General features: G+C 38.1%; 1 protein-coding gene across 1 annotated transcript in view; it reads left to right on the top strand.

Annotated features, from left to right (window-relative positions):
- TGFBR1 (transforming growth factor beta receptor 1) overlaps positions 1–18,781 on the top strand; it is a 33,756-nt gene extending 14,975 nt beyond the window's left edge. Inside the window, exons 5-9 of the mRNA XM_021553408.3 lie at positions 5,681–5,848; positions 6,372–6,528; positions 12,246–12,370; positions 12,992–13,122; positions 14,443–18,781. Of these exons, the coding sequence (XP_021409083.1) occupies positions 5,681–5,848; positions 6,372–6,528; positions 12,246–12,370; positions 12,992–13,122; positions 14,443–14,568 (707 nt within the window). The 3' untranslated portion in view covers positions 14,569–18,781. The remainder of the gene's footprint in view (positions 1–5,680; positions 5,849–6,371; positions 6,529–12,245; positions 12,371–12,991; positions 13,123–14,442) is intronic.
- The last annotated feature ends 4,396 nt before the right edge of the window (positions 18,782–23,177 follow it).

Raw genomic sequence — 23,177 nt, 5'->3', positions numbered from 1 at the left:
ATCTGAAATTGCATGTTTCACCACAAATGGTATTTGACTATTTGAGCAGTAACAGAAAATTCTGTCACATTAGGGAGGAGTCAATAATGCACACACATGCTGAATTTTTAAAAGCCTCTCAGTTTTGTGAGAAAATCCTAAATTGTTTCAGTGAGGGTCAAGCATATCTGTAAAGTTATTTTAATTACCATTAAATGAATTTCAAGTTTCTATATAAATCTGTAGAATAGGAAGAGAATCTAGAGATTGTACAGAATGCTTCTCCAGGAAAGGGTTGTCTAAGTTAACTTACTCATAACAGATGTTTGTGCAACTTGTTATCCTCCAAGAGCTTGCAGATCAACACCATACCAGGCAACTTTTTCCTGCAGCTTACTGTGCTTACCATGAGAAACTGTCTTATTTTTATGCCTAAAACTGTATTTGGTATTACCAGCACCTGTAAGAGCTTGAGTTTTCTCTAATTGGCCTAGGGGAGTGAGTATCTGGAGCCTGGGTTTAAAATTAGATCAGTTGCATTAAAGCCATAAATGAAGAGCTATCTCTGCAGAAGCTGTAGCTTCTATTTCTCATTTAAAAGCAATAAAGGATATATTGCAATACCTTAGTTGTAACTTTTCACAAAATCACCTGTAAGTATACCTGTGTCTCATTTTACCTGAAACCTCCAGGTAGTTTGTCCCAAAAATACATTTGACTGCTGTGAAGAGGAGGTATGAGGAAGGTTTCCTAAATGGGTGGGTTTTTAAAAGAATTTCTTGCTTGCTGGTTTATGTTGCAGATGCTATAGCATTTGACTTAGTCATCTTTAGTTTCCTTGTAATATAATATAGTGTGATATGAAATTGTTTCTGGTTTTTTCTGTTAATATGCTCTACATACAAAGAAGAAATCCTTAACTGATAGGTCATGGCCTTATTTGAGGTTTTAGGTCTTCAGGGTAAGGCTCTTGTACTTTATTGAGAACTACTTGGTGTCTGGTTTTTGAAAAATAGATAAAAATGTGTTTTGAAAATGACACTATTCTTGACTGTGTTTTCTAACAGTATTGCTGTCTGAGCAGACACAGAAATCCATATTGTTTTTAACCCATCAGTGCAGAATTAATTCATAGTATAACCTTCTACATGCTCTTAGTGAAGAAATATGTACGTGCTGTTTGCTCCCTGAGCTAAGAATTCAGTCCTGAATATTGAAGGAAGTTAATAGTTCAATTCTTGTTTATAATACTTCAGGCCACCTGTATCCCACTAAACGAGAGAACATAGAGGGACCATTATGGGGGTTGTTGTCCCAGTTTAGCAGATGCACTATCACGGTACTCCAAAAGGAGAAGGTGTATCACAGTATGGCATTAGAGAACAATGGCTTAAGAACACCTAAGTGTTCCAGTGGCTTGAGGAACATTCCTTCATTGTAGATGCTGGTGCTAACTGATGAATGCTTATGTGGTGCCAAGTGCAAGATTATGTATTTGTTCACAGCAGTAATGTCTGTGGAGGGTTTGCATCCATTTCTCTTGATGGCTGGCTTTTGAATGTATTTAGGAGTTACTACAGTCCAGCTGGAATGCACAAAGTCATTAGACTGTAAGAATCTGTGTGTCTGAGGTACTGAAAAGATGACTGCAGAGATACAGGAGTACTCATAATTTTAAAATTAGCGAAGGACTAGTAAAAGACCTGTGGAACCAGCTCAGTTCTAGTATGTGCTTCAGTTCTTGCTGCTGCGGAAGGCATTAATAAGGTCTTTCCTCTTACCTCAACTGCAGTTTTTCACAGTTGCTAAGGAACATCTGGCTGGCTGGCTATTTAGTGTAAAATTGGTGGAAGGCGTTCCTTTGGGTAGGAGAGTGTGTTTAGAGCTTGTGACTGAAATGCTGTCTTCACTCCTTTTTCTACTACACTGTTCAGACCATCCATGTGCCTCAATGGCACATTCTTCTTTTCTAGTTCCCCAGACCTGTATCGTCTTCAGAAGGCTACAGGAGCTGGTCCAATCTGCTTCCCATCCTGTAATCTACTGGGAAATAGGTGCTGCAGCTAAGGCAGTTGAGGGCTGGGAAGCAATGAATGATTTTAACTGCAGTTGTGGTCTACCTGACAAGCTCTTCTGTGTTCTAGGTAGCTCTTTGTATAGCAAGTATGTACTAACTTCCAAATTCTGCTAGGTCAGGGAAGTTACTTTTAGGGCCATGTGTTGTCTTCTTTTGTACCATCTAAGCACACAGTTTGTTTTGTGCATGGTTTTTTGTGTTGTTCTTTCTAACCCAGTTACGTGAAGGTAAAGTGTATCAGAGACTACTTAACTGCACTATCCTAGTAGCAAAATAGTGTCAGCAACCACAGTTTACAGTACTAAAGGTTTCTCTGCTTTACCTGGCTGTAAACGTTCTGTAGGCAAATTAAAATACAGTGAAGTCTTGCACTGCACATTTCCAGATAACTTTATGCACTAAAATACAACAAATCTGAAAGCTTCTTTTCTCAGAATTTCAGTATTTATTTGGAGTTAAAAATTAACTAAAGTTAATTTTGAAACTTAAAAATCTTTTACTTCTGAGTGTTCTTGGTGATATAAAATACTTCCAGCTGTCTTGAAATAGCTGAAATAACCATAATTAATCTCTTAAATATGTTCCAAATAACACATGTAAATTTTTTGTAAATTTTGATTATTCTGAAATTGTTTGAGATTCTTGATCATTGTGTGTGTTTAAACTAAATTAAATTACCTAATCATGGAAGGTTGGGCTACTGTATGTAATTACTATTGAGTGTAATTACTTTTTCCTACATGATAATGCAAATCCTGTGATTGAAGTCTTCATGGCAGATGCTGTTTACTGTGCAGCTAAAAATACTCAAGTATTTTACAGGTCAGGTTAATTATTACTTGGTAATAATTAACTACTGTCAACAGAATATGAAGACTTAAGTTTATCGTAATGTGATCTGCTTGGAGTGCTCAACAAATGTATGGCTTGTCAAAATATAGCAAGGCAAGGAAAACATAGTAAGTCCCTTCTGATAACTGGACACTGGACTTACTGCTGCATTTCAGCTTGCTCATAATTAATATTGTTTATGTAATTGGTTTCAATGTAGCACTGTCCCTTCTTAAAATCAGGTTGAAGGGCTACAAATATGGCTCATAATAGGAAAGAATCATGGTTCTTCTCAGACTGGGTGGTAAGCCCAGCTTATATTTCTTCTTTGGAAGGAAGGTACAGCTTGAATGTTAAAACTTGCAGGTAATACACAAGATAAAGCCGAATGGAAGAGTCTGCAACCAGAAGCATATTCTTCCTCTTAGAAGGAAATGTAGTGTTAAGAGGGGAGGAACTTTATGCAAAGGCACCATAGTCTTGAATCAAAGCTGTGATAATTCTTCAGAAACTGACATGTTTTATAGAGCTGTTTAAACCCAATAGGTCTGGTAGACAAACTAAAATTAGTTTTACTTCCCTCCTTACAGCTAGGTGTCTAGTACAGACACCTGCTGAGGTATCCCACTCCTAAGAAACAGGAGAAGAAATAAAATACAGGACCAAGTAATGAGAGTGTATGATGTAAATGCCCCGGAGATGATTATTTCATGCAATGTAGGGTCATATCTGATGAAGCAGTAGAATAAAACTGAATGAAGAAAATATTCTCATGTCATAAGGTTAGTTTACTTGGAACTTCTGCAGCTCTTTGTGTATTTAAAAGCGTCTTTTCTGTGCCTGTGAACTCATACCTGTTTCTCATGGTTCTGTAAGACTGGTTTAGTGAAGTCAATGCTGTTGGATTGATTCTTCAGAGACCATAATTCTCTTAGGAAAAAGTCACATTTAATACTATGCTGAGTTCTATGAGTTTGTGCTTGGACATTGCCAAGTAGCACGAGATGCAGCAGTTCTAACTAGAAAATAATCGGGGGTTTTTTTTAAAATCTTTTTTTTCATAATTCCTTTTTAAAAAACAAAACTTAGACATCCCTTGTGTGGACATAAAAGACTCTTCTTGCAGCAGTAGTAGCATTTTACCAGTCTTGTACAGGTTGGGGTATGTGTCTAATTTTTTTTTTCTCCTGTTTAAACAGCTTAGTTGAGACTATTTTGTAAGCATAACAAGCTAGAGTTCTCTTTCCATTATGGGAATTGCTTGAATGTACGTTAGTCTTTTTCCTACTCTGAAGTATTTGGAGGCCTTTTAATTTTGGTTAGTTTTTTTGATTTTTATCTTTTATTTTTGTTTTTTTTTAATGGCATCACTGGCTTCCCTAAAAATATTCAAATAAAAGGGATGTTTGCAAGTTTTCCCATCCCCACCAAAGTGTTAAGTTAAGCACAAGTGTTTCTCTAAAGGTAGTTTCTGTCAATCTGTAGAGCAGACGTTTTGTGCTTCTGGCTTTTCTGGACTAGTGTGTTATTTGGAAAGTAAATTTTTTTCAGTATATTTGCAATAGGAAATAAGTTCAAAACTTTCTTCCCTTTTTCATGTTCTTCATATTTCATTCTTGAGCAATCTTTAGGGACTATCACATAACAATACATATTTTGAGTTGTGCCGAGTGTTCTCACTTGTTCTGAGAGAATAGGGACTATATAATTCAGGATAGGAGTCCAACAGATATCCTTTATGGGATATGCTCTTCTAAAGAGATGAAAGATTCTTCTGTAAAAGTAGCTGGCTATAAAAACACTTTTCAAGTCTGCCACAGGAGAGGTGCTTTTATAACACAACAAAATGGGAAAATCTATTTGGTGGCAGGATTGTTCTTTCCCAGGTATATTTCTACTTCTTAGGTAAAAAATACTTTTGCTCCCCTCTTGATTTGAATTCCTTTGTTAGTCTTCTTTCTGTGGCTTAAACTTAAAGGTATTTTGTGTCACTGCTTTAATAATGTGAACAATTAAGTTCTTACATGTCAATTGTATGCCTCGGGATATCTACAAATGTATTGTGGCCTGTCTTGTTTGTCATAGTTCAATCAAAAGTCATACAGCAAACTGATTTCTTCAGTGTTTTCTGCTTACTTTACCCTTGTGCTTCCTGAAAGCCTCAATTTTGGCCAGCAATTTAGAGGTCATTGGAGATGGGATTTAACTTTGTGTCTGAGGGCTGCTTGTGAGCTTCTACTCCAGGAGAAAATCCTCTGTTGAAAAAATTGTCTGTGGAAACTGTCTCTCAGGCTGAGGGCAGATAGGGTATTGGAAGACTGAAGGAGTTAGGGGGCAAAGTTTGAAACACTTTTAGTGGTTAGCCTGGACAACATTGTGCTAGACCAATAGTGATAGGATTAGTTTTATATCATGCATTCAGCACTGTTCCCTGTGCCCCTCTCTAGCAGGAAGCCTAGGGAAAGGCAGGGCCTGGCTAATACCCTGAACAGGTCACCCTGAATATACACCTCAGAATTATAGTGACATCAGCTTTCTATGGTTTGTGTTTTAGTTCAAATGCAAGAATACTCACTAAGCTTTTCAGAAATTCTCACTTGGTATTACCAGCCCTTGCCAGAAGCATTAAAATGTTACAGGAATAGAAGAGCCTAACAAACTAAGAGTAAGGGTCTAATTTACAGAGGTTACTCGGAGACTATAATTTGTACTTTGTAAGCATTGTATAAAAGTGGCACATACTATTTATTTGTTGTGTGTATGTGTGGTATTCATGCCAGTTCTCTTTTGCAGACAATGGTACATGGACTCAGCTGTGGTTAGTGTCAGACTATCACGAGCATGGATCACTCTTTGATTACCTGAACAGGTATACAGTAACAGTGGAAGGAATGATAAAATTGGCTTTGTCCACTGCCAGTGGTCTTGCTCATCTGCACATGGAAATTGTTGGCACACAAGGTAATCTTAAAATTTTTCTGCTTGTCATGTAGATAGTACTGGTTGGTTTCTTGGTTTTTTTAATGACACATAAGTAGCTCATTGTACTGTGTGATGATTTCCAAATTCACAGAACTTCTTAATTTGAAAGGCTTTTTGCCCTCTTTTCTCTGGTATTGTGATGTAACAATCCTTCCTACAAAATACCTGTTAAAAGGCACGAAGTAATGGTGCATGTAGCATCTTCTTAACTTTGAGTTGAGACAATATTTGAGTAGGATGTATGTGCAATAAATACTTGCAGGAAGAGGGAAAGGAGCAAGTGTGGTAAACATGAAACATGGTAAACATACAGTAAACATGAAAGGCACTTTCCTGAACAGTCAGACAGTCTACAAGAATGATTTCAGGAGGTACCCTGGTGCACATTAAGTGTCAAAACTGGAAGGAATTCTGTTCCTTCAAACAAAAGCTTGCATCAGGCTTAGAATAAAAGGAGTTTGGTTTGGAGTTTTTTTGCAACTTCTATGTTTTTCCCTTACAGGCAAACCAGCAATTGCCCACAGAGACTTAAAATCAAAAAACATATTGGTGAAAAAGAATGGAACGTGCTGCATTGCAGACCTGGGCTTGGCGGTTAGGCATGATTCGGCCACAGACACAATTGACATTGCCCCAAACCACAGAGTGGGAACAAAAAGGTAAAATAATTTATGTGACATGTCAGGCAACTTTTATAATAAAATGCTTTGGTTTTTCTTGTTCCATGTAAATTTGTGTTGATAGAAATATAAGCAGCAAGAAAATGTAATAGCAGATAGAATTCTTAAGCACTTCCTTGCCAGTTGGTATTTTAGTTAGATTGTAGACTCTTAAAAAGCACATTCAATGTTGGCATGTGTAAAATACTGAAAACTTGATAAGTATTGTAGGGCACAAACATGTATTAAAATAATTAAGGGACTTCATGACTTATGATTTTAGAGACTTCAGTACTCTCTTTCTTCTTCTTGCCACGTATTGCATGGAAATGTTACTTGCAGCCCAATCAGGAGTGTAAGACAGGATAGTGACAATAAAAAGCTGTGGTTGCCATGTGAAGCCTGTGTAGAAGAACATACAAGGTGCAGAGTCTTGGACAGGGGACTGTCTTAAGTTCACATTTTTTACAGAAATGCAAGAAGTTAAAACAGTCATCTTTGTCATCTAATGCATTAATAGACTCTTAAGTGGATGAGTCAATATAGTCTCTCTTAAAAGCTTTTTCTGAATTTGGAAATACAGGTTTTTCTTGCCCCAGAAAAATTCAGAGCTGTTTAACTCAGCACAAGAGCAATAAAACTTACTGTCAATAATTTATCATTGGTGAACCTTCAGGCAATAATAATTGAAAGCTATAAATAAATTTCCCTTAGTAATCCATGCAGCTATACAAAATACAGAGATACCAGTACTAACAGTGAACCACAGCAAGCATTTTGGGTGTGGGCAACTTTTCATTCTTCTGATGCCTATAGGTTCAGTGCTGTGTCAGACTGGAGTTTGGGCACTGCTCAAGGAGAAACATGTGACAGCCAAGCCCAAATGGCTTAGTAGTGTTGGAGAAAGTTGTGTTGGTGTTGTCCAACCTCCAGTTTATGTATCAAAAATACTTTTTTAATATATCTTTTTAGTAAGCAATACTGCAGCGTAGGGGGTTGATTGGGTTTTTACAGATGCCCCTTGAGCTGTGTCTTTTTGGAAGGGAAAAAGCACTTAAATACTATTTTAAGGTTCAGTTAACTAAAGCTGAAAATTTGTTTTACTGACACATACTGCTGAAGTTACTTTGTTCTAAAGCTCTGCTGTACTAGTCCTTTGCCACTTGTAAAATCACCACAGCAATGGTCAGGTAAGATTTATTTTCTGAACTACTCCTAAATTATAAGGTACTGAGTATTAATACTTCTCAAAGTGTACAGTAGCAGTCTTATCTCAGAATTTGTTGTTGCAAATTTAGCTGCATGCAGGGTGCATGCCACGTGTGATTTTGAATTTTCTACTACACCTACGTGCAAAGGAAAATGACGTACAAATCAGTTACTTTTAGTCTAGTCATTGGAGAAAGCATCCTTTCAGCTGTGGTTGCAGATCCCACTTACTAGATATTTTCTTACATAGGCATTATTACATTGCTTATTCATCTGCCTTATGCTTCTTCAGAAGGGTGAAGCTGTAGCAACTCTTGCTTGCTGCAGTGGGTAGCAGGCGGACTAAATCTGTTTCCCCTTTTAAAGACATTAGTCCTTTCTACCTCTCTAAAATTGCTCATTATTGTAAAAGGCTCAGAACCTCTTTCTTCCTCTTGTGCATTTTTAGGTAAATAACTCTGCACCTCTGATTAATTTTTCACAAATCAGTTCAAGTCTTACCTGTTCAGTGACAGTTTTAATTCCCACTGATTGCCACTGCTAGTAGCACTTCTGCACATGGAAGCTCTGTGTACAAATTCAGGGAGATTTGATGAAGTGTGTATTTTCCTAATGATTGTTGTAAAAATGTGTGTCTAGGGAGCAAGCAGACTTACCCTTGTGTGAGTGATCAGAGCCTTGAGTCAAACTGATGATCCCATTTTCTGGCTTTATTTCTTTTCTGTTCAGAGGCTTAGCTTTTCCAGAAAGGTGAACTGTGTGCTTTCACAGCTCAGCCTGCAATATAAAGCAGGGAATGTGAGCTTTAAACTAAGAAGGAAATAGAATCCCTCTCTCACTTGTTGTGGCAAGTAACAAACCCCTCATTCTTCTATTTTTTAGAAGTGTGGTCCAGCTGTTACTTTTGATAGTTCAGATAGGTTGTATTTCAGAAGAAGTTTGGCAGCAAATTCTTACCATGGGTGCTTCTCTGAAGTTTACCTAAACAAAATATGGGCAGAATTTTACTTTGTAGAGTATAGCCTTGATGAAGGGAGATGCCACACAACATGTTCGGTATAGGTCTATTTGATGACACAAAGCCCCCTATATGTTGTACAAGAAATTTAGGCAACAAGTACTGAGCTTTTGGACTAAAAGAGATGGGAGAAATGAGGTCAGCAGGCACCCAAAGTTTGGCAAGACCACACTCAATATACTTTATGCCCTTCTTTGTAGACTTATGCTTTTGTTCTTGGATGATACTGAGCTGCAGACCTTGCTCAGAAGGTCTCTTACTCAGAGTTGCTGTATTCAATAGCATCACTCTCTCCAGAACCTAAGATACTGCTTCTGACAAGCAATGCATTTCCAACACATAAGCTGACAAGGAGATCCCTACTTCTCTCCCTTTTGTCTAACAGCCATGAAACAGCTAAGCTGCTGACCTCACTACACGACCTCCTTGCCTTTTGCATCTCTTGTTCAGTAATAATCTCTCAGCAGTCATTCACCATTTTGTGTCATGGAAGCCAAAGCCAATCTAAATGCATTGATGGAGGACCATGGTGAGAGGTCAGTTTGCCAGTGGAACTCATATGAGGGGAGATTTTTTGCCACATTCAGGCTTCTTATGGCTTTTCCTGTTAAAAGCCTCATTCTTTGGATGGCTCACGGGAGTTGAGACAATCTCCTTTACTGCTTGTTTAGTATTTCTGGCTGACATCTTGCACCGTGGTTGGGTTTCTAGTTTGTTGTTTTTTCAGGTCTATCACTTTTTTCATCCTCATGTCATCTTAAGAGTGATCAAATATTCTGTCTGCTGGGCTCCAGTGCCAAGAACAAGAAATACCATAAGAGTATCAATTAATGCAGAATCCTTGGAGAGAATTAAAGCATTCACCACAATCTTCCATTCTTTATTAAAACATTTTTATATGGATGGATTAGAATAATTTGAGTCTTGTCCATATCAAAGATTGCAACAATATTTAATACTCCACTTCCATTCAATAAATCCTGTCAAAGTAAACCTTACACTCAACTTCAGACAGTTGTCCTTTGCTTGTGCTGTGTTTATTACTTGTGAGGAATTTGTAAGCCTTAGGGGAGCTCTTGTGTCAGCAAACTTCATTGAAATTCTGGGTAGTTCAGAACAAGTACAACTATTTGTTGCAATTTTTTGCTTATCTTGATAGCCCTTGCTTCCTTGTATCTATGTAATTTCTGTAAGACACAGTAGTTCTGAGGGAGTTCTGAAAGGTGCAATAGTCCTGAAATTTCTTCTAAATAGTGTGTCATGCATTCTGCCTACCATCCCTGGTACTGGAAAAGAAAATCCTACTATGCTATTGATTAAATGAAGCCATGTCTAGGCTTCTGTGGCTGTTCCGAAGGGTAGAGCTATATTGCCTGGCACAGTATTCCACTGCGGTAGTCTACTCCTGATGCTTTTTTACCAGTCAACACTGCTCTTCAAAGCCCAGGTGCGACTCTTGGCCTGCTTCAAAATGTCAGCTTGAGACTGCTGTAACAGTAATGCGGAGAAACACACTGAACTCTGCTAAACATTGCATACTGGATTTAGCTGCCAAAATCCAATCAGAATGAGAGAGTAGTGCTACCTACCACTGACGTTGACTTGATGCAGCAAATAACATTGATTCTTTCCAGCAGCCAGTGGGGATGCTGCTGTCAGTAGCTCTTGCAGTAAGGTCCACACTGACATTTTGCTTGCTGTTCCCATGTCAGACTTACTCACTAAACAAGGTAATAACCACTTGCATGCCATGACTGATTCCCAGGCCTTGTTTCTTAGGGGAAAGGAAATGTGGCTAAACCAAATTCATGAGCACAGTTGTTAATTTGTGACCGACATAATTTACTAATTTTAAAAAAAGCATGGTTTAGTGTGGGATGTGCAGACTGTATGATGAAGAATCAGGTACTGCAATGATGGTGGGCCTTTGTTCTCAAGAAATTTTTAACAGTGCTGGTTTCTTATCCAGCACTTCTTGTCTATTCCTACTTTAGGCTTGTTAGGGGATATTTTAAGTGGCTGCTATAATTTTATTAGATTACAGGAGCTGGGGCTTCTTCTTGCCTGACCTTTGGAGCCCAGCTGGTGTGTTCCAAAGGGTTGGGGCTCTGTTCATCCAAGGCCCATGGATGTGGTGAATGTACCAACATTCCTTGGGATCCAACCAGTCATACACAGACACATACAGTACTGATAGAGCTGATTATACAGATTGCTGTGCACCATGTGCTGTCTTCAACACCCACATAAAACACTGTCAGAACTTGTATAAAACATAACTGTAGGCAGCCAAGTCTCCTTCCTTCTCTTCAGCTGATCAGGATTGAACTTCATTAGTGAAAGTACATACTCCCTTCTGCAGCCTCACAACTCCATGCACGATTATCAACTATCCATCCAAGGCTTGCTGTGTCTAATGCCATTTCCTGAGCTCCATAGATCTCATACTTGCCAGCTGTTAATGCACAGCAGCAAACAGCTGATATATTCATATGCACGCCTTCATGCATGGATTCCCTCAAATATCAGTATGGGCCCTTGTGCTGGCGAATATCCCTGCGTGGGTGCTGGCTAGACCAGCTTGAAGGTAATTACAGTCCTGCACACCAGCTGCGCAGGGTTGGAGAAATGCAGATCTTCTGGCTTCACCTTCTGTCAGACTACAGTTGCTGGCCCAGAATTCATTCAGGGAATGACCACTGTGTAGTTCCAGATATGTGCTCTTACCACCTGCAGATGTGCTCCTAGGATCTGTAGTTCTCCTTCCAGCTAGTGATATTGAGCCCATCCTTCTCTCTAGTTTTAGCTTCATTCCTTGTGCTGCTGCAGTTGCTAGACCTGAACAGACTCATGCCTGCCTCCAGTTGCTGACATACAGTTCTTAGAGAGCACGTGCACATGGGCTTGAGAGTGAGATTGCACAGAATATTTAGGATTTTATAAAATACGCTATGCTGGTGAGCATATGCAGACTGGCAACCTCTTATGCAACTGGCCCTTTTGCTACCCTTTTCTATCTGTTGCTGCGCTTGTGTTCCCTTTGTTCTGAACATTGCTTGATAAGCATTGCATAGTTGCACAGGCCTTCCTTCAATATCCTCAGTCCTTTGTGCTCTTCTTTCCCACATATTAGCAATCACAAGGTCCAGACTGCACATCTATAAAATTATGTCTGGGGTTTTTTAATAGCCTGTCATGATGAACTGGAGACTTCTGGTCTTTGTCACTGTCTCAGTTGTGCCTTGTCTATCAGGTTTATGGCTCTAGTTGTCTGTTTCATATTTTACGTACTCTTCCAATTTCTCTGCTTGTTTATCTCAGTTTACTTATCCCTTTACATTGAATTGTCTCTGATTGGATAATCTTAATGAAGCAGATTTTTCTTTTATCTCCTTTTACACAAAAATACATTATTTTGTATTTGAGCTGATCAGTAGTGCTGAACTTTTTCTACTCTTAAGTGTTTATGAATTTTTTTTTCCACACACAGGTACATGGCTCCAGAAGTTCTAGATGATTCCATAAATATGAAACATTTTGAGTCATTCAAACGAGCAGACATCTATGCAATGGGATTAGTGTTTTGGGAAATAGCTCGGCGGTGTTCAATTGGTGGTACGTGGCAATGTTTACAAAATGGAACATATTAAGGGATTATAAGTTACTTGAACTTATTCAGGTTCTGAAAACAGTTTGCTCAAAAAACAGTGCAAAGTAATAGCCAGTCTGTCTCAGACTTTCTAATTGTTAATCCTGTAAATGATAACTGGTGTATTCAACCTCTTTCTAGATTGACAAACCATACTTGTTGAAGAAAATAGGAAATATTCTTATCTATTTTAATTTTTTTCCAAATATTTACACAGAGGGGAGAAAAGGGTAAAATTTAATATTCTTGTGAGCAAGAGGGAAACACCACAAGACCTAGCTGTAAGGTGTACAGATAAATCTATACCTTATTTTAAATGAAGCATGTTTTTAGTATAGCATGTGAAAGATTTGATGTAGCTTATATCTCTTCCAATTTTAGAAATTTTAGATCCTTCGAGGGTAATGTAAAAAAAATCTCCTAAGGTATGGTTAAGAATTTTCATTTATTTATTTGTCAATCATTGTGATGTAATTTTTAAAAATGAAAACAGAAAACTGGTAGGATACTGATAAGGAACACAGTAAAAAGTGAACAATATGTAATCCAGTGTTAGCTAAAATAAAGCTATTTTCAACCTGTTACAGGAATCCACGAAGATTACCAGTTGCCATACTATGACCTCGTTCCTTCAGACCCTTCTGTTGAAGAAATGAGGAAAGTTGTGTGTGAACAGAAGTTAAGGCCCAATATTCCAAACAGATGGCAGAGCTGTGAGGTATTAACTAATCTTGCTAAAGCTGCTTTAATGGACACTAGAGCTTTTAGTGATTTCAGTGGCTTAAAAATCATGCTTACTGTTGAAGGGAGAAGAGCTGCTTTTAAAAGAACTTAATTAATTTCATTCTAATCATTATGGTTTTATTAAAAGCATTGTTCCTTGGTTATACATAAGTATTTAAATGTAATTTCATAAACGTTAATAGCTAACTCTGCATGGAGGATTCTAGGATCCCTTCCTGTGAAGCATAGATGATGCTAATATAAATTACAGCTTATCTGAAGTACATTATGCGGGAAGCATAATTGCAAATAAATTGTACTGTGTCTGGCTGGGATTGAGTCATCGTCCTTCATAGTAGGCTGCACGATGCTGTGTTTTGGATTTGTGACCAAAACAGTCTGATAGCGCACTGATGGTTTAGCTGTTGCTGAACAGTGCTTGCACAGCTTCAAGTCATTCTCCATTTCTCAAGTAGGTTGGGGATGGACAAGAGCATGAGAGAGAGCAGAGCCAGGACAGCTGACCCAGACTAGTCAGAGGGACTATTCCATAGGATTGCTGTGGAGCCTAGCAAGGACTACATCAGGGTGTTCTGACTCGCAGCTTGGGGCAGCAGCTGCAGTGGGCTGCAGAAGCAGTGAGGTACTCATAAGGATGGTGTGCTTTGGATAGAGAAGGGAACCTTAGTTGTGGCATGTGTGGAATGAATGCATGGCTAAGAGCTGGGCAGGAAGGAGAGAAAGGTGATGAATGTACCAACAAACTGAGACAGGAAGCTATCGGGATTAAAATGACTAAGATTTCAAGGTACTTTGGAGCTGTTACTTTATTTCATCTGCCATTGTTGTTACTTGCTTTGTTACAAATAACACATAGAAGCAATCGGATTTCAAATAATGGCTGTTTGAAGGATAAAATACTTCAAAAATTTTTAGAATCCTTGCAGAGCTTCAATTTGAGGAAGACAGCTCATTAACTTAATTGCTATGCATTGAAGTAACTCCTTAACTCCTTAAAATTAAAAAAGTGTCTTTTTGTCTGGTGTGAAAATTCAGAAAACAGTTACAGACAAGCTACTAATTTTTCATTAAAGTATTGTTTTCATGGGCCAAAAGTCTGTTGAAAAAGATCAGGTTTGCTCTACAGACTTTAGAAGAGTTTTACGTTTCTGTAAATAAAGTAAGTGGTTTCTCCCATGCAGCTGTAGTACTAGTAGTGGACTTCAGAAATGCCCAAAGAGGCTAAGGCAGAGCAGCAGTTCCATGGGCTGCAGTGGAACAGCAGTGCATATAATTACTCATGTTTCTTTTGCAGGCATTACGAGTGATGGCAAAAATTATGCGGGAATGCTGGTATGCCAATGGAGCTGCTCGGCTGACAGCTTTGCGCATTAAGAAAACATTATCACAACTTAGTCAACAGGAGGGGATCAAGATGTAATCCTGCATTTGCTACCGAAGAACACTGTAAAAATCTCTATCTGCACCAGAGTGGCGTGTTAAGAAGGTTAATTGTTCTACCTCACTGGGGAACAGAAGGATATTGCTGCCTTTTAGTACTTCATAGGAACGTCACTTATTAGGATTTTTGTGGATGTGCTAAACAGTTGTGTTGGGTCTTTCTGTGCACTGTGAACTTCTTTCCCAGGTTACTTACAAAACATCATGTACTCTAGTTTCATTAATCTATAATTTTTTTTGGGGGGGGGGACTTTGATAGCTGGTCTTTGCTAGTTAACTGTGCTAAAAGTAGAAGGTCACTTCTAAAATGAAACTGGTTCACTATATTGTTCTACAGTGCATTGATGGCTCTTAAAGCAACTTTATTCCTGCCTGGTACATTGACTGCTCTGAACCACTGTCTTGATTTCTTGATTCAGATTGTGAATGTACTATTGGAGTATACCTTGCTGGCTATTAAGGTAATGCATCTTTTGGACTCTTACCTTGACTTACAAATTGACCTCATTCAGTTGTGGGAACATAACTTATGCAACTATACTTTATACATGATTACTGGGTTTTTTCCACTTTTTCAGAACATACATTGCCTTCAAAATAGATTGTATTACACCAGTAAGTGCCACTTTTGAGTCTTCTAATGCAAAATAGTAGGGATGTACAAAGCCTATGGTACTTTTGGTTCCAAAAATACAGGTTAAAAGTTGTTCCTTTGCCTAGTTAAGTGCTAAATGTCACTCATTGCAACAGTGAGTACATAATTGATAAGATATCTTCAATTTTACCAAAATCTGACTCTTGAAACCACTGTAGTTTTAAATAGTGTAAGCTAGTAAATTCACTGTCATATTTTGTAATTGTCAAGTTACAAGTCATAATTATGTAGAAGATTTTATTAAGTGGTACTTCTAAAATGCTTGAAGTACTTATCTACTTCAGAAAAGTAGCAAGAAAAGTAAAATGTTACGGGAGATTTTGCTTCATTAAATAAGTATGAAAAGCATATTTTCTGTGCAGTTCTACCGAGTCTTAAGGCTCAAAGAACAATATTTGCAATTACACAGGATTAAATGCACCTGTCAGAGAAAAATTATTTGGGCTTTTGTACTAGACAGTTCAAAGCTGCTTATAAGTTTTATGTGCATGTATGTTGTGCGTGCTTCATACGCAAAGTGGTGAGCTAGAGAAGGTGGTGAGCTGCAGGCCTTTGGATACAAGTATCAGGGGATTCTAGCAATCCTCTTCATTGTTAGAAGAAAGCTTATGGTGATTTGTGTTCTCATAAGAACAGAGAAGAATATGCATGGCTTTAGTCAAGATTTCCCTGAGCTTTTAACAGTATCATAATATTTTCACAAACTTGTTTAGAAATTAAATTGCTTCCTGCCCAGATGTACAACAAAAACCGGCTATTACCAGGATATTTTTTTAATTGCAATTTTAGGAAGAGTCTGGTTGACCTTTGGTTTCATTAATGTCTAAAACAGTAGTATTTCAGTATGTAAATATACCTGGTAATTAATAATACTGCCTAACCTGCCACTCTTCAGAGCACATCAGTACCCATCCCATTACACAACACACATGGAAACCTTTAACTTGGCTTCCTGTCCACCCCTTGGCATAGAGCCCACTGAGTTTCTTACCAAGATAGCAGCAGTGGCAGGGTGGTTGCTGGCAGCAGCACAGTCGAAGGTTCTGTGCCATGGTCCGTGATGTGTGGCAGCTAAAGCAGGAAGAGGAATGAGGCCCAGGAGGAAGAGGCTACATAGGTGACACAAGCCTTACCCAAGAAAAGCCTCAACGATTAATTTTTGTTTATTTCCATATTCTTACTGCTTGCTTGGAGATAAGTTTAAATGATGTTAGAATTACAGACCTTCAGAGGTCAAACTGCTGATAATGAAATGCTTTTGTCAACAACAAAATGAATTAGTTTATTCATACTGAAAATATCCAAGAGAAAAGGGAAAAATAAGAGAACTTCTTAGAAACCAATTAGGCTTAAACATACATACAGCTGTCACGCTTATGTTTGGCATTAACTGACAAGTCAGGCTTATGTGTTTCAGACTTCTGTCAATCAAAACCAGATTAAAAATTATTTCACATAGGTATTTTAAATAAACTATCCCTTTGTGCACATGGGCAGTTGTGCACCACTGAGTTTTTTGATTAACTGTTCAAAATAAAAGTTGGAATATAATGTAATTCCCAAGCCTATCTACTTGGCAGTCTCTCTAGCAAGTTCTATATATCTATACAGATACTTAAAAAAAAACAGGTCATCATGAAAATAGGTCAGGGCTCCATCTAATTTCAAATGCTTCCTCGTTAGCAATTTACCTTTTTTTGTTTTGTAACTTTCTAACATTTCAAGTTTTCATAGGTGTCGTGCGGGTCCTTACCATTGATACAAATGGTACAGCTCCTACTTCAGAAATACCAGGCTCCTGGCATGCCTCAGATCTGTAGTAGTTTTGGTGGTAACAGGAGTGTTTACAGTATAACTAATCAAATAATTTTCAGTGGCTCTTTTAGCACCCACAAAACCTTATCAGCAAAACATTTAATTTTCTAAAAAATATATAGAACAGTTCTGTTGCATTTTAAAGAGGATGTACAGCAGCTGAGCAGTGTCATGGCATGTAGATGATTCTGTCAACAATATAACTGTGTATTATATTGTATCAACCACCTGCTGAATTGCTAGCAACTGTTCTTACTTTGTTCAAAATTTAGCTTTGTAATAGAAGCTTGCAAAAACAAAGCACAGAAGGATGCTGGACAGTGTATGACCTAAGAACAGTATTTTAGAACAACCTTATCATTCCTATTGGGCTGCAGAACAGGAAAATTCTGAGTAGAGCTATATGTATCCTCAGTTCTGACACCACAACTTTAAGCTTTGTTCTTTTTTTCCATTATATGAAATGAACACCTTTTACAAAGGCTGTGTCTGTATATATTATGTAACTTTAAATATTACCTGTGTAAGATCATATCTTATATATATGGACACAGGTACACATAAGTATTTTTTAAATTAAGATTGTAATATCACCAGATCTGCTCTTGGAAATCCAGGGGGACCAAAATATTTTAGCATTCAGAATATTAATTTTGTATCATTTCAAGTATATACCAAAACAGTGTCTGATTAATACTGATGCAAATGTTTATTGTAAATATTACACACATTTTACATTCACTTAAGTTTTGTGGATTTAATCAACTTTACATTTTAGTAGCACTGAAGCCTCAGTTTGGTTTACAGACTTGTGACCAGATGGATATGGACATGGAGAACAAGGAGCATTGGAAATGGTCTGAAATGTCATTTTTTAAATGCTGAAATTCTTCAGGGACCTTCCAACCTTAAAAGCTGGAATTCTGGGATGTTTCTCAAGCAGACTCTCCACGTATGACACAATGTCACCTTCCTATATGGTTCTGCTTGTAATCCTAAGAAAGACTTTGTATATAAGTAAAGACGTTGATATTGACTGTATGGGGACATGAAGGTGTCAAATGAAGTAAGAGGCTATTTTATTTTTTCAATAATGGCTCTGAGTGTGATTGATGAAATTCACCTTTTAGTTCATTGTTTATATTGTGCCAATGAAATGATTGCAAGATGTTAATCATTTTGTGTTTAAAAAACAAGCAAACAAAAAAATCCCTTTGCCATATCCATTGCTTTAAACTCAAATTACCTCTTAAAAAGACCAAGGTACATTTACCTCACGTGTATATAATGTTTAATATTTTTCAGAATGTTCTCCAGGTTTGCAGCTACATGTTTCTAGAAATATGAGTATTACTAAATTTCCAACTTCATTGGTACTAAGTGTATTATCTGGTGCCCCAAAACACTTTATTTTCTGTATTTTATTGTATTAGCAAGTTTGCTGCTTTGTCACTGTAGCACCTGCCCTTACATAGCTGTATGCATACTGCCTTGTAAATTTTACTTTTTGGATGATTTGAGGACCCTGTACAGATGAGTGTCACTATTTTAAACCTCACCAAATTATTAATTTCCCTTACATTTCTGAAAATATGTATTGTATTTGTAGAGTATACATTTCAATGGATTGTAAATAGGACAGTAGAAGAGTGGATGCTTATGTTAAGTGCTAACACTACAGTAGAGAGTTTAAAGCAGTGAAAATAAATAACTTTTTTCAAAATGCATGACTTGTCTTTCAGAACAAGAAGTTGCAGGTAGATACAGGTTTGTGTGTGATGTTCCTGCCTGCTAAAATATGGGTTTGCTGTCACTTCCTCAGAAGGAATTTCTTCTACTGCTGAAAGGATTTGCTACTGCCAAGGCAATGCACCTTGTCTGTGCTATGTACATAATGCTGAAGTGCCTGCTCTTCCTTGCCTCCTACATAATGTTGGCAAAAGAACAACAATGCTGGTGTCTCTCATATCCTGGACAAAATTATAAATTACAAATTGTTCCCTCTCTACATTTATATTTGCATAGAAATAACACTGGTTTAGTCTCTTTAAGCAGCTCAGCACCTTAGTGCATCCCATAACTGAAAGTAAAATCAGCTTGTGTTGGAGTGTTTCTGTGCAAAACTCAGTTTCAGGCTGGTGTTACGTTTCTGAAGGAAAGTGGAAATCTAGACACAACAATAGGACAACTTGCCCTCACATAAGTTTAGGTTCACCCTTAAGTTTTGGCTCAGATAGAATTACCAAAAACTACTTATTCCAGCAAACTTTCTCCACAAAAAAGCCATAAGGTGTACAGAGAAAGCCTATGGCTACATCAAAATACTGCATTTCTTTCAAATTCTATTACAGGAGCTATGATTATTTGGGTGAGAACATGTCCATCTCTTGTGAGTGGCTAAAGGAAAGCCTTTGCTACCCTGCAAGCAACCAACACTCAGTAAAATCCTGAATCCATGTACTGCATTTACTAGTAGAGGAAATGAGTGGCCTGGAGCTAGCATAGCAATGTTGCCATCTACCAAACTTAGATTTCATGAAGTAGTTTTCTCTGTTTCATGGTTTGAGGGCGTGAGCCTAGCAACTGGAAATTCATAAACAGCAAACAATTACCACAAGTAACTTAAATGTGAGGATGTTTTAGGATCATTTTAGAGGAAACACTCAATTTGGGAGATCTGTGTGCTGGTTTGGATTTCAAGTCAGCATAAAGAGTGGCAGACTTTCAGCTGCTTGTTTTGCACTGTATAATTATTTTTTAATTTTTAAAGTGTGGGACTGTTGAAATAAATTTTTTTTAATACCTGCTGCAGCCAAACTATTTTCTGTAGGTGCAGCATAACTAATGAATATATAAACAAACCTCTTCTATGCAGTACCAAGTAAGTACTACAAATTTCCCTCTATTAATTCTTATGATATTGGTAACTGATGTACAGTGATGTACCCAGTAATTGTAGTATAGTATAAGGGTGGTCCTAGCAGAAAATAATTCATTTTAAATAGGAAATTAGAAATTCCAAATCTCTCAGTGCTCCTGCTAGCTTTATCTATCCAGCTAAGCCATAATGTTTTAACTGGAGCTAACTGTTCATTGTTTTGCTGATGAATGTTTACTGGAATCTCACACTGCAAACCCCCTTACCAACATGATGGGATGCTGGGGTTTTAAGTCTCATTTCTTTCTTGGAGTGGCTGGAGTTGTTCCCAAGTCTTCTAGGTTGGAAAAAAAAAGAAATGTTGGCATAGGATTTCCTTTGTCAACTTGCCTGGACTGCAAATCCAGTAGCGCTCGAGAAACCCACAACCTTAACTCTTCCTCAGAGTTTCTTGAAAATAAGATTTAAATTCCCTGTCTCTGAGGTGAAATGGTGCCTGAAATCATTACCTCTCTTGAGAAGAAGAAAAAAAAAAAAGCCAGAGCAAGCTATACTGATAGGTTCCCCTGCAAGATTGCAGTATTTATTGGTATTAAAAGATTTCTCACTAGAGATGAAGAGTCACCATCCTCACAGTGTGTTTCCAACTAGCTCAATTAGGAAAATTAGGAGAGCTCTCCCACCTGCCAGTAGCAGAAAATCTGTAAGCAGTTTAAGAACTGGGCACATGATACTCAGTTTTGTAGACTATCAAATACATTTATGTAGGTTTTTAAATGAGGGGTGAAGAAGTTGGGAATATGCCTTTAAATTCAAGCAGGATGCAGGACTTGTGGGATGCATAATGAAGAAAAAAAGGGCAGGGAAAGGGAGAGATTCAGATGATCTGGAGAGGAGTGAAAATGGGAAAATAGAGGAATAAGGAGATAAAAAGAGTGGGTCATATATAAATAGCAGACCATTCAGCATGCCAGTCTGTCTCCAGCACAGCCTCTTCCTTTATTTTTAAATCCATTCCTGCCTGGGGCTGCAGGGATGTCTGAGCACAGCAGCTGGAGCCAGACCACAAAGGGGAGGTCCTGTAGGTCTGTGGTGATGCAATGGGAAAGACCAGAGTGAGCAAACCCAAGGGTCAGCAGCAGGAGTGTGACCACAGGTCCAATAGCACCACTGACTGGAGTGTGGGTTCAGACCCAGCAGCTGGAGTGGGACTGGGCTCCAGTACCAGCAGCTGGCAAGACGGATTGGAGCAGCTGCTTGTGGGGTGTACATCTGTGCCTCTGGAGATGTAGGGGTCCTTAGTGTCAGCTGTTCTGATCTATCCTTATGTTCTGGTGGGTCTGGATTACCTGCTAATGTGGACAGTTACTTGTTTTCCTTGAGGATTTGTGGCCCAGGGCACTGGCCTAGTCCTGAGATTGCTTGCCTGGCTCTTGTAGCTTGGGTAACAGAAGCTTGTACATCCAGAACTGGGCATCACTGTTTTGATTCTTGACATTGACCATCTACCCACAGGGACTAGAAAACATCTACATTATTGCAGTATTAAATTAAATATCTAAAAACCTAGAAAACAAAGGCAATAAGTAACAGTCTAAAGAAAAGGTGTAGAACAAGAATTGGTGATAAAATTCCAAGTTGATTCTGTGTCATCATAGCTTATCTAGTGCTCTGGACCCCCAGATGCTCATTTGCATTCATTAAATTTTCCCATCTCCCTCTATGCTATGGACATGGGAAACACATTGTGTGTAGTCCCACTGTTTAGACTCTTAATTAGTACAGGAATGGGGTAAAGAATGAAAAGAATTCTGTGCTACCACAGTTGCTGTCTAATTCTTACATGTTTCCAAAGAGTGGAATCAAACTGTGCTTTCTTTCATTATTGTCCTCCTGTGGCTTGGACTCTCTGACCTACATCTCCTTCTGTGAAGAGAGTTTTGGTGCTATTACCGGTCAGTGAGATTCAGTTCCTGAACCTCTCTGGATAATTCTTCATGAAAGTGAGCTACTTTTTCTTACCTTTGTTCAGGAAACTGTTTTGCTTATGCTTTTTTCGCACAGATAACTCTTTCCCACACTAGATGATAGAAGGCATTAAATTTTTGTATTGTGAGACCCAAGCCTTTGCAGAGATCCTTATTTCCATCTATCCAAGTCTGAAAGGTCCACAGACTGCTGGGCTCTTCACTGCAGTAGTATTGTCAAATTGCTAATTTCCATCTCTTGCAAAGGCTCCTTGTGCTGAGACTCCTGTGATTGCAGGCATGCAGCCTCCTAAGCCTCATACCATTGTTGGTAGAGCAGGTAAGCACAGCCCTTTCTTGAAACCCTCTGAACAATACTGAACTTCTCCCTCACTGGAGACACTCAAAACCCACCTGGATACATTCCTGTGTAACCTACTCTAGGTGACCCTTGCACTAGGAGATCTTCAGAGGTCCCTTTCAACCCTAACAATTCTGTGATTCTGTGAACTTCAAGAAGAAGGGAGTATTGCAAAGGAAAACATATTGCAACATTTCTTTTTTAACTTCTTCAGGCTGTGTTATCAGTATGTGCAGTATGCTCACAACCTCTCTCCTAAAGTCTATCTCTTCTGGTACCTCATTTAAGAGGATGCTTAAGGAGAGGTAGATGCTTTATAGCCTTTACTATTGCTGCAGTTGCAGGAGGCTTGATGTACAATATTGAGGAAACTCATATGGTAAAATTTACCTGAGAGCTTGCATACAGATCAACTCAATGTAAATATACAAATAGGTAAGCCATTTTAAAGAACAGTTCCAGAAAAGTAACTTGTCTCTTGTTTATCTTTCTGCTAGTCTTTGAGTTCTAGCTCAAAAGCAATGGTTAAGTTCTTAATGATTTCTTCCTTCGTAATGATATGTTGCTGCAGTCATTTTTGCAGTTTCATGTAGCCAAATGTGTTTGGTTGTTTCCTCTTCCAATGATGTTGCATTCAGCAGCTGAAGATATTTTTAAATTGTTTTTAAAATAAATAATTTATGCTAAGGCAGTATATTTGATTCCCTTCAAATTAAGAACAGATGTTTTCTTTAGACCATTTGAAACCTGGATGAAGTTAAATAAATTTATTTAATATGTAGTTCAACTGATAAATGTTTAGATATCACTGTTTTTCACATCATGCCACTCATTTGTAGAAGTTAAATACGACAGCTTGGGGAATTTTTTAGTCCAGTGGATCTTCTCTGTTGGGAATAATTATCTTGGTATT

This window comes from Lonchura striata, chromosome 2, assembly GCF_050655825.1.
Source record: "Lonchura striata isolate lonStrDom1 chromosome 2, ASM5065582v1, whole genome shotgun sequence".
Classification (NCBI taxonomy): domain Eukaryota; kingdom Metazoa; phylum Chordata; class Aves; order Passeriformes; family Estrildidae; genus Lonchura; species Lonchura striata.
This window is presented reverse-complemented; position numbering and strand designations above follow the sequence as displayed.